This window comes from Mirounga angustirostris, unplaced genomic scaffold (assembly GCF_029215605.1).
Source record: "Mirounga angustirostris isolate CCGP_5_RB_7025 unplaced genomic scaffold, mMirAng1.0.hap1 SCAF_8, whole genome shotgun sequence".
Classification (NCBI taxonomy): domain Eukaryota; kingdom Metazoa; phylum Chordata; class Mammalia; order Carnivora; family Phocidae; genus Mirounga; species Mirounga angustirostris.
The window spans coordinates 100,529,312-100,541,931 of record NW_026991716.1 but is presented as its reverse complement, the minus strand read 5'-3'; the positions used below and the strand labels follow the sequence as shown (position 1 = coordinate 100,541,931).

Here is a 12,620-nt window from a genome sequence, read left to right as displayed (position 1 = left end):
GAGCACTAGATCTCTTACCAACTTGTCCCACATTCTGCACCAACAGGATGACATAAGGTGCTGCAATTTGGCATCCAATAAAGTGGAAGTTATAAGGCTTAAGGGAGCCACTGCACTTCTGTAGGAAGAAAACTTTTTTTTTTAAGATTTTATTTGTTTGACACAGAGCAAGCACAAGCAGGGGGAGCGGCAGGCAGAGGGGGAGGGAGAAGCAGGCTCCCTGCTGAGCAGGGAGCCCGATGCGGGGCTAGATCCCAGGACCCTGGGATCATGACCTGAGCCGAAGGCAGACGCTTAATGACTGAGCCACCCAGGCACCCCCATACAGGAAGAAAACGTAATTCCCATAGAAGATCCTGCTAATATGTACTGCTGGAAGTTCAAGAGAGAAAATGCAAAGATCATACTGGAATAGGTCAGCAAAACAAAAGCAGGTAAGACTGGATATGCTCCAGGTGTTCTGGAAAAAGAATGGGAGACAACTCTGAGCCAGACAGGAATAATCATTACTAGAACAGCCATTGTGGAGGAAAAAAAAAAAGAGAAATGTTGTTGAGAATAAATTGACTTTTAACACATAATCCCTTCTAAAATGATACCATGACCATATTTACATAATTTACAGCTAATGTTTTTGCTTCTACCATTTTAGTAAATACTATTCCAAGTGAATCTTACGATAAAATGTCATTTCCTGAATCTTCTATTAATCTGTGAATTCCCTGAAAGCTGATGTGTTTTATTTCTCTTTGAATCCCCTGCCTGGTACAGTGCCTGGCACACAGATGTTCAATAATGGTTTGTTGGATTAATTGACATAAATACATTGAATCCTCCTCTTAGAGGTGTTCATCCTGTCTTTCCCAGTTTAGGATGCAGTCACAGATGCAGCTCACAGCAGTGATGTGGCTGGCTGTTAGATCTCAGATCCAATTACAAAACACTGAGTCCTCTTCAAGGTCCCTGGCCTTAGATGGCCTTTGTTTATCAAGATAATTAAAAACAGGCCTCTCCTGCATATCTAAGAATAAGCAATAAAACAATAGCGTTCTGAAAGTTAATTCTCAACTAAACTTTAAGAATCTTATCATTCTTTTGCTCTGCAGTATTTTTTGGATAACTAATCAAATAATGGAGATTCTATTCAGTCCATGTGTACACAACCAGAGCAAAAAGATTTAAAGACTGGATTCTTTACTGTAGGTCTAGAATCACCATCTAAAAATTACATTTCACTGGGGGAAAAAAAAATACCCATCCTTTTTTTTTTTCTTCAAATTTTTATTTAAATTCTAGTTAGTTAACCTACAGTGCAATACTGATTTCAGGAGTAGAATTCAGTGATTCATCACTTACATACAACACTCAGTTCTCATCACAGCAAGTGCCCTCCTTAATACCCATCACCTATCCAGCCCATCCCCTACCTCCCTCCCTCCATCAACCCTCAGTTTGTTCTCTATCATTAAGAGTCTTTTATGGCTTGTTTCCCTCTCTTTTTTCTCCTTCCGCCCCCCCCCCCGCCCATATGTTCATCTGTTTTTGTTCCTTACATTCCACATGAGTGAAATATATGATATTTGTCTTTCTCTGACTTATTTCGCTTAGCATAATACACTCTAGCTCCATCCATGTCGTTGCAAGTGGCAAGATTTCATTCTTTTTCATGGCTGAATAGTATTCCATTGTATATATACACCACATCTTCTTTATCTGTTCATCAGTCAACGGACTTTGGGCTCTTTCCATAGTTTGGCTATTGTTGATAATGCTGCTATAAACATCACTATGCGCGCACCCCTTAGAATACTGTCCTTCAGACTGGCTGCACCAGTTTGCATTCCTACCAACAGTACAAGAAGGTTCCCCTTTCTCTGCATTCTCGCCAACACCTGTTGTTTCTTGTGTTGTTAATTTCAGCCATTCTGACAGGTATGAGGTGGTATCTCATACTTTTGTATTTTGTATTGAGTGATGTTTTCATGTGTCTGTTAGCCATCTGAATGTCTTCTTTGGAAAAATGCCTATTCATGTCTTCTCCCCCATTTCTTAACTGAATTATTTGTTTTTTGGGTGTTAAAAAAAATCCCCATCCTGCTGAAAATCTACCTCCTAAACTTTTCTAACATCTTAGTCCTGTTTTGAAACAAGGAGAGTAATAAGGCTGTCCTAGAAATGAAAGTGTTCTTAAATCATATACATCTTTTTTTAGAGCTAGTTCTCTTAGAAGACTGAGCTACATGGCAACAAGGAATTAGAAGTTTTGTAGCAATTCATTTTTTTTATCTTTTATATTTTACACTATTTATTTCAGTAAAATATTCAAAGAAAATACTAAAGCTCCAACAAATATGTAGGCATAGTCTTTCATTTTGAGTATCTATATAGTTTGGAAATAAAAACTAAAAAACAAAAGAGGATCAATTTGAGATTGCATGTAAAGGAAAACTAACATGTAACCATAAATGTTTATATTTTGTTAAGATTTGTGAAAAGGAAATGTTATTTTTGCAGATGAATTAGAAACATATAAAGTTTTTTGTTTTGTGAGCTATTTCAAATATACAAAAATAAACAGAATAATATTTTGAAAATTAAAAAAAAAGATTCATGAAAAGGAATTTGCATATGTACCCAAGTTTTACATCTACAAAAAAGAAGTACTGTGGGGGCTACGAATTATATTTGATCCATTATGCTCCGAGCTTTACAGTACATAAATCACAAATCCTCACAATAACTTCCCAAACGTTCTGGTTATATGCAACTCTTGAATTCTTTGATTTTTTATTTAAAAAAAAAATCCCTTTAATTTCAATATGACTCGAACCCCACATTTCTTTTCCTAGTCTAGCCCATTTTCATAATCAGAAAAAACGATCATAGTTAATGTTTTCCCATTTCTGATTCCTCACTATACCTGGTAGGATGGTTCTATACATAAATGCAAAGTGTTGTTTAAGCCATGGGTGACCAAAGTGGTTGATGTCAAAGTGCCTCTGAACGAGAAACATATACTGGAAGAGCGATCTAGTGGTGTAGCTGCCGTAGGCAACTCCTTCGTAGAGGGAACCGTCTGTCACCTCTCGGAGCAAGACCAGAGACTTTTCCATGATGGTCAGAACTTGTTTGGTCCATAGGTAGGCTTCTTGAAGATACCCTGAAGAATGAAAACACATGGAAACACTGACGAGGGCTATAATGAAGCATAAACAAAATTATGACCAAATAAAATCCCCTGAGTTATCTGACTACAGGTCAAATAGCATTCTGTAAAACTCTCACTGACCAACATTATAAATAACATTCTGCTAATCCAGGTTTGTGTTGGGTCCATGATGTAAAGTACAAAGTTCTCGAATACAATCATTTATTAATTAAGTGAAGATAAACCGTGAAATGAGTATCAGTTTCCAATCTTTAATACATTTGAAACTGCATCACACCAAAATTACAAACTGCACATAACTTTAGGCTACCAGAAAAGATCTGTGTATTAAGACTTCCATTCAATTTTTCTAAAAACTACTACTTGAAAATATTTTTAAAGCTCTTATCTTCATAAAACTTGCACCATTATTTCATAGGATTTTTAATAAGCTGCTAATACTATAAAGGCTAAGCCGCAGATAGTCTTCAGTTTGTTCTGTCATTAGAAGACAATCTCTCATCCTTTATGTGCTTTTAGATGCCATAGGATCTCAAAAGGCAACGCAGCGGGTCAGAGACACCCCTGGAGTGACAATCTAATGGTGAAAATATCAACTGGGAGTCCTGAATCTACCAAAAATGAGCTAAAATTTTGTTCAAGCACTTCAACCTGTCACATTTTTCTACTTCTGCAACTGAAAATTAAAGGCCTTAAAATTTTTATGAAATACTTTTGACTCAAAAATGCTAGCTTCCTATAATTCTTGCAAGACTAGCATTTAGGTAACAACCACAACTCGCATTTCTAAAACATTTGTAATTTACACAGCACTGAACACAATCTTCCTTAATCCTTTTACCAATTCAATTAGGCATTATTACTCCAAAATTACAGAAAAGCCTGATTGTTCAAGACCTCTGACACATGACTAAAAATGAACAGAACTTTGATCTGAACCTAGGTCTTTAGATTTCAGTTTTGTTTGCTTACATATTTAAAACATACAATCAGTGAGGATGAAAGTAAGCTCATTGCCTCCTGATGTGGATAGAGTCTTGTTGCTTCGCTCCAGAAGACATGTATGGTCACCAGCACTTAACACTACCACGGCCTACCACATGTGCTGGGTGTGAGGGCTTCCAGGGGCCCTGGGACCACAAGATCGCAGCCTAAATCCAAGGTGCCAGCCTCTGTAAGACCTGGCTCCCGTCTCCTGGGGGCACAGAGGTGACTGTGGATTGTACCCCATCTCCTCCTATCCGGCTGTCCACCTGCCAGGCCAGTCTTCTGGAGAGTTTTTAGCTTCCATTCTGTAATCATTAGGGTTTCAAGTTCTAGTCCTCTTCCTCTTTTTCTTCTCTGTATCCTCCATCTCTAACCAGACTCCAGTGGAATACTTAAAATCAGGCCTGCTACTTACTGCTCCCTGAAATCACATGACCTGGTTTTCCCTTCTTTTTTTCCCTACAACAATCCTGTTCGGGAGATATGAGGCAATGTCTGCCTTCCTAAACTTCAAATCTGTCAATACAAGGCACTGATACTGGTATTTTATTTAAGTTTTAGTTAACATACAGTGCATCTTGGTTTTAGGAGTTGATACTCTTATTGATGCTATGCGCTGTGCTTTTCCACCATCCATACACCTTGTCTGGAATGTTCTTCATTATTTTCACTTATCCAGATCCTATCTATATTTCAAAGTTCTATGAACCTTCTCACACTGCTCTCCTGAATTCAAACTTAATACACTCGATCGAGATTTAACCATAGCTTCATGACACCTCTTATTCCGTTCTCTGGTGCTATGGTAACTACTGCGTATTCATTTAAACATTTCACATGTCTTCCTTCCAACTGATCTGTAAACGGCTAATGGGTGATCCTGTGGTCCCTGTGCACCGAGCCTTAGACAGAGTTAGCAGAACAGAGAGAACATTCTAATTCTCCCACTTCCGATGGGAACTACCGGTACACTAAGCTAGCCTAGTTTCTGTGAGGCTGGTCTGGAGAACATGGGATTGTCAAAACAGCCTGTGAGGTGGCTCCTAAAGGTGGTGAGTGTGCCGAGAAAGCCAGGACGGTAAGCCTGATTATTAACTGAGATGCGCAGGGCCAGAGACTTCACCTCTTCTTCTGTCCACTGCCGACGTGGGCGTTCTGGAACACTATCTCCCTGAGCAACCCATTACTGTAATCAGAAAATAAATTCACACACAAACTCCTGCAAGAGGAGAACTACACATTTTGGTCCAAACTGAATTGGTATTTTCTATGCCTGCAAGTATCTGGAGCAATCTTATCTCCCACAAAGAATGAATAAATAAGCTCTATTCCTGCTACTAAAGAACTAAACATTTATGTAAAGAAGTAAGACTCTACTAGGCTAAAACCCAAGGCCCCGGGCTGAGAGCTAGCTTGTCCTGGGTTCCTTCCACCATTTCACGAAGATGTCTTTTCATAGGCCTTGGGATTTATTTATCAATAGTTTGAAGATTTGCATTTTGATCTTTTATTTAAAAAAAATTTTTTTTTGCATTTTGCATTTTGCATTTTGATCTTTTAAATCTTGTTTGTTTTTGTGAGAGTAGGGGGCAAAGGGAGCCAAAATGAAACCTGGCCCTCTTAAAGCTTTCCTTCAATTACTTTGAATCTCTATTCTAAGAGAGGCAACAAAATACAGTGGAAAGAGAATGAACTTTGAGTTTGGCCAGAACTGGATCCAAATCCCAGCTACATTAGATGGCTGATGTGACAAATCAAATAGGGACAAGGAGCAATGGACACATGCCATATGCTCAGTTAATATTAGTTTCTTTTCCTCTAAGACTAATTAAAAGTGATGGCTGGTTAGGGCGCCTGGGTGGCTCAGTTGGTTAAAAGTGATGGCTGGTTGATAAGACAAGGGAGAAAGCTAGACTCGAGGAAATCTGATGCTGGATAATCTACAAAATGCATACTAATTCTTGTGGGGAAGGAGTCAAGAGTTCTGTTAGATTTGCCAGCTCCAAGTATATGTTTAATATCCTAATAAGTCATTACGATATTAGGGCTGCTTTTCTTAAATACAGTCTACATTAATCATGTATAGACTTTCACAGGTGTTGTAATGAAGTCAGAATTATAAGAGAGAAAATGTAGTATCAGCAATTACGTAATACATTAAGGGAAAGTAGCTATGTGATTCAAAAAAGTCACTTCCAAATTTGACCTAAATGATCTAGATTGGTTTTAAGTCCTTAGAGAAGAAAAAAATAAGAGTGTTGTAATGACAGACATCCGTGTGCAGAGAACATTCATTTCAAATAATAAACCACCCATTTAGCTTTTAAAAACTCCATTTACCCAGGATAGCTGTCTTCACTGCCAAATTCTCTGGGGAAATGAATATCCGCCACTGATGGGAGTGCCATAAGCATATGGCTCGGGGCCATCAAAAGCCTTACTTAAATAACCTGCAGGCTACTATAAGTAGCTGCAATGAGGAAGCGATGCCTCTCAATTGTCTAAGAGATGCCCTGGGTATTACTTCATCTCAGGAGCTCAGTTAGGATGCAACTATGAACATGTATTCAGGCTAGTTATAAAAATGCTCTGCTCACAAGGCAACTATGGCTGACGCTGGCTTCGGCATTCCCTCGGCTGTGTCCACAACGCACCTTGATTCATCAGAACCAGGCTTCCTGTGAGCAAGGCCATGCAGTTGGTGGGCTGGTGATTGTGCAGGTACTGAAATCCCCATCCTCTCCTGTATGAAGTTTCATACATATATCCCGAGACGTTGGCAATCACTTCAAGAAACTTTTCCTGTTGTGTCTTGCTCAAGTAGTTGTACAAGAAGTCGTAGGCAGTGGCAAAACCAACCAGGGAGTGAGCAAGTGGGACTTCATCCCAAGGAGCATCTTTCACCAGCCTGCAGAGAAAAATCGACCGTGTGAATGAGTGCAACAGTCCCACAGCGTTCAGCACACTTTTCGAGTGTCTGTTTCTCAGAAGGAAAGGGCACAACTGAAGATACAATCCAAGAGGCTGAATGCCTCAGAATTAGCTGCCTCCCACATCAGACACAAGCACAAAATTTGTCTCATGGGGAAATTACGGAATGAATGCTTTTCTCTCATTGACAGTTTTTCCTTTCGACTTTTTACTCTTGATGAGAGGTAGAAGACTATGCTCAAATAGATCTAAAGCATATAACCAGGGCGAAATTCTCAGGAGCATCCATCTAACTGGTACTCACCCTCCCTTTTTTACACACAGTAAGAGGGTCTCAGTTCTGTTCTTATGGCTGCCTTGGCAAACCAGTGGAACACTTCTATCCCACCTCACCTTACTTCCCACAGGCTGGTCAAGGTGCAGGTATCCTGGTCTAGAGTTTATGACCTCTCAATCTGGACAGACCCACTTGGTCAAGGCCATGATGAGGAGGGTGACTAAAAATCTGGTGTGAGTGAAATGAGCTGATTCTAACTCAGATTTCTACATCTTGTTCTTTCTCATAAGATGAACTGCACTGCCTTTAAGGTCCTTTGAGTATCTTGCAGACAAGTGTAAAAGCTGACCTGTGAAGCATGAAACCATCATTTTCTAGGAAGCCAAGTTTCTGCTTGGCTGGCTACATTATTCTGCAAGTGGTTTAACAGTGTGTGGCCTGCGTTATACAGAAAGCTTAGAAAGGATCTTTCACAATTGCAATTCTATGGAACTACCCAGAAAATGCTGGAGAGATATTTGAGTAATCTCTAGGACAGCGACTCCAGTGAAAAGTGTGCTGTACAGATGGGAGGTATAAGAAAACACAATTAGGGATTAAATGAAAGCTTAGTATTTCTATGCCATGAACCTCTTGACCTCTGGGCAATCTGGTGAAGCCTCAGCCTCTTTCTCAGTGCTTTAAAATTCATAAGATAGAATACGAAGGGATATAAAGAAATCTGTTACTTTGACATGTAGCTATCAATACAGATTTTTAAAAAAATTGTGATCTCTGTCCTTTATTACGGCACTAAAAAACAAGATTTAATAGCAGAGATAGTAACTACTGTAATTTGTAAGTAGTGATGAGCATAAACAATAGTATCTATAATAACTATAATGGGATATGAAAATACCCATGATACCTACCTATGACAAAGTTACAAGTTCTCCCAACATCACTATAGGGGTCACCTATGTTCATGATTTGGAAGAAAGGCTAAATTTCACTTAGAGTCAATGAAAATTAAGATGCAGTGTTTCTCCCATAAAACACCATAGATCCCAGGACAAGAATACTCAAAAATGTTCTAAGAGACTACCTCCTCTAGATTATATTCTTCTTCTTTTTTTTTTTTTTTAAGATTTTATTTATTTGAGAGAGAGAGAATGAGAGACAGAAAGCATGAGAGGGGGGAGGGTCAGAGGGAGAAGCAGACTCCTTGCTGAGCAGGGAGCCCGATGTGGGACTCGATCCCGGGACTCCAGGATCATGACCCGAGCCGAAGGCAGTCGCTTAACCAACTGAGCCACCCAGGCGCCCCGATTATATTCTTCTTTTAGGAGTTTTATATGAAAGATGTGATCTTAGTGATACCTTCTGTGGTCACTCTGCAGAATTTCAACATTGCTCTCCAACTGACCGTATCTCATTTCCCTTTCTCACTTTTTTGTCCTCTTAGTGTTTATGTGTGTATATGTATATGTATATGCATCCTCTATTAGATTTTAAGTTCTGCAAGTGCGTGGTTTTATTTTTTCCTCTATTTTATTCACTGTTGGATCCCTAATCCTACAACAGTGTCTGACACAGAGTAGATGCTTAGTAAACATTTCTGGAAAGCAAGAAAAAAATGAAGGAACAGGCCTGTAAAACTAGGCCACACTATTAACAGTGAATATATGATCATCATGAACTCAGGAATTTGGAGGAATCTCTTGATACTTAATAATAATTCCAGTGTTTGGGTTAGCTGTGGTGATATGGCCTGGTGCTAAAATAACTAAGGTTGATGAGTTTTTTAACTAGTTGGTCACAAAGCCACCCTGCAAGTCAGCTTGCTAGCGTGGACTGGCTGGAAATAGACTATGAAGAGTGTGAATGCATTCCCCACTTCTAGGGAAAAAAACAACTTCTCCTGCAAGCTCACTGCCAGGGAATTAGGAACAGTCTTCAGTGACTCCTGGTGGTTGGTGAGCCAAGCACAGAATCTGAGTCATCTACTTCCCAGTCTGTGTCTTTGTGCCATGTCACGATGCATCTATAAATGACGCATGTCCACCTAACCATGGCAGAGCTGACATCAATGAACCGCTACCATCTGCCCGACTCTGACACATCTGATTAACCCGTGAACTTGTTGCTTTTTTAACAGTGAACTTATTTTTATAGATCAAAGGACACTTACTATCATTCTCATCCTTCAGAAGCATTACTATGCAACTTCCGTGAAAATCTCCAAGCCTCCCAGTTTCCAATCCAATAAAATGCTAGTACATCAATTTATTTATTTATTTATTTATTTTATTATTTTTTAAAAAGATTTTATTTATTTGACAGAGCACAAGCAGACGGAGAGAGAGGGAGAAGCAGGCTCCCTGCTGAGCGAGGAGCCCGATGCGGGACTCGATCCCAGGACCCTGGCATCATGACCTGGGCCGAAGGCAGCCACTTAACCAACTGAGCCACCCAGGCATCCCTAGTACACCAATTTAAAAAAGAGCTTATACCATCAGGCTCACACTCTATCATTATGAAATCTGACCTGTAATAGTTACATTTCTAAAAGGTTATCTAAATCCTTTACCAATACAATCTGACCTAGCAGTAGATACTAAGTGTAATGATGGAAGAGAGCATATTTTATGGCCATGGAAACCAAAGGAAATTTGCTTGTAGCTCATGGATGGCAGCAAAGAAACTGATTCAATGTGATCCTGACTACTGGCTAGTAAATCTACTGGAAAAGCTGGTTGAGTAGGTTAATCATTAAAAAAAAAAAGAAACAGATATTAATTTATGAATTTTATTTCAGCTTAAAATACCTATATGTATACACATTCACCAATCTTTTGACGGTGAACTAAAAGCCTTTTCTTTGAAAGTGGGTCTACAGATCAGTTCACTGTTCTTTCCTGCAAAGAACACACGTAACACATCATCACAATTTCAAGCCTTAGTTTCTCTAAAAGATAGGAATTAAAGATACTTGTGAAGGAATGTAGAATCCTTCCAGATTTTTATGTTTTCCCCTAAACCTTTACAAATCTCATCCACACTAAATTATGATAGCAATCTTTTACAGTACGTCCTTCTAAAGCATTTAAGTTAGTTTTAGAAACATACATTCTTTTTCTTTTTGAACTCACTCTATTTTTTTATTTTTTTATTTTTTAAATATTTTATTATTTATTTGACAGAGAGAGACACAGCAAGAGAGGGAACACAAGCAGGGGGAGTGGAGAGGGAGAAGCAGGCTTCCTGCTGAGCAGGGAGCCCGATGCGGGGCTCGATCCCAGGATCCCGGGATCATGACCTGAGCTGAAGGCAGACGCTTAACAACTGAGCCACCCAGGCGCCCCGAACTCACACTCTATTTACATAATATTACTAAAATTGTATAATTACACGTATTAATGAAATTGGCATAAACTTGTTTGAGAACAAATACAACTGATATTTGCAAAGCACATTATTCTACTAGTGGGAACAGAGATGAATGGACATAGCAGAGGGCAGCCAACTGGCCTCGACATTGCGCATTCTATGGGAGTTGTTGCCAGATTACATGAGCAAGGGAGGTGAATTTCACTGGCAAGTCAGTTAAGAGGAGGGTTAGGTACATTCTTACTGTAGTCCTCTTTTTATAACCTATACCTTCCCCCCTTACGAGCCATTCTTAAAGTAAGGTCTATGGACCCCCGGGGTCTCTGAGACTCTTTGAAGGAATCCTCAAGTAAAAATTATTTTCCTAATAATATAAAGATGTTACATGTTGACAGTTGCACTGATGAGGCCAAAGCACTAACAGGTTAAAAATGCTGGCACCTTAAGCAAGAATCCAGGCAGGGGCACCAACTCTAGCAATCCTTGTGTGATCCCGCATGCGGCCAAGCACTCTAAGTTACAAAAAAAAAAAGCCAGTTTCACTTAAGGATATCCTTAGTAAAGTGGTAAAATGATAATTTTATAAAATCTCAACCCTTTGAGTAGATCTCTCTTCCATATTCTGTGTGATGAAATGGGAAGTATGTATAAAAAAGCACAGTGGATGCCAAAGTGTGGGAACTGCCACAATGAAAAGAAATTATGCATTAAGAGCTGAACTAGCTCTTTTTTTTCATGAAACATCATTTTTATATGCGAGAATGCTGAACTGACAAATTCTAGTTATTTAGAACTACGTATTTAAGTGGAAGTTTTCTTGAAAATGAACAAGGAAGCCTGCCAGTTTAAAGAAAATCGAAAGCCTTTGTTGCCCATGATAAAATTTGAGCTTTTTCAAGTGAAAATAAAAGTTTTAGAAAACTTGTAGCTGCTGCCATGTGTTTAAGAGTTTACCAATACTTACAAATTTTTCTGGTGAGGTCAGTGATAACAAATGTGATTTATTTTTATATTGTATTATTAAATATGTCAACACTTGGAAAACTTGAATAACTCAGCAAACATTCAAAATAAAAAAGGCAAGATATTACAAAACCATACATAGATAAAAGATCCACTCTAAGTGCAAAATATACCAATGGATTTTTCTACCAATTAAAAGATAACATGGTTTCAGATTCTACAGTGAAACTAAATTTTATGATCCAGAGTCCATATAAAATTAACTTCTATGAAACTACCACTTGTCAAGTTCTAGTATAATATTAAAGAGTATCCAAGGGCACCTGGGTGGCTCAGTCGGTTGAGCGTCTGCCTTCGGCTCAGGTCATGACCCCAGGGTCCTGGGATCAAGCCCCCTGTTGGGCTCCCTGCTCAGTGGGGAGTCTGCTTCTCCCTCTGCCCCTCCCCTCCCCTCCACTCTGCTCATGTTCTCTCTCTCTCAAATAAATACATAAAATCTTTTTTTTTTTTAAGATTTTATTTATTTTTTTTTATCAGAGAGAGAGAGCACAAGCAGGGGGAGCAGCAGGCAGAGCAGGTAGAGGGAGAAGCAGGCTTCCCATGGAGCAGGGAGCCCGATGTGGGACTTGATTCCAGGACCCTGGGATCATGACCTGAGCCGAAGGCAGACGCTTAACCGACTGAGCCACCCAGGCGTCCCAAATACTATAAAATCTTTAAAAAAAAAAAGAGTATCCATAATTATCTGAGAAGATTCTTAAAGTACTCCTTAGAATATTAGAATAGATCCTTAGAATCTTGTATTCTTCACATATTGATGTGAAGTAGCTGTATTTTCTTCATATAAGTCAACCAAAACAGACCGAATACAGCAGACAGGCAAAATGCAAAACAATGACCTTCTTCACACTAAATATTTTGCTT

General features: G+C 39.1%; 1 protein-coding gene across 4 annotated transcripts in view; it reads right to left on the bottom strand.

Moving 5' to 3' along the window:
• DSE (dermatan sulfate epimerase) overlaps positions 1-12,620 on the bottom strand; it is a 112,295-nt gene that overhangs the window by 4,441 nt on the left and 95,234 nt on the right. For all 4 annotated transcript variants that reach the window (XM_054505519.2, XM_045865364.3, XM_045865363.3 and 1 more), the window contains 2 exons: positions 6,811-7,064; positions 2,921-3,160 (listed from right to left, as the gene is read on the bottom strand). In XM_054505519.2, coding sequence (XP_054361494.1) covers positions 2,921-3,160; positions 6,811-7,064 — 494 coding nt within the window. The remainder of the gene's footprint in view (positions 1-2,920; positions 3,161-6,810; positions 7,065-12,620) is intronic.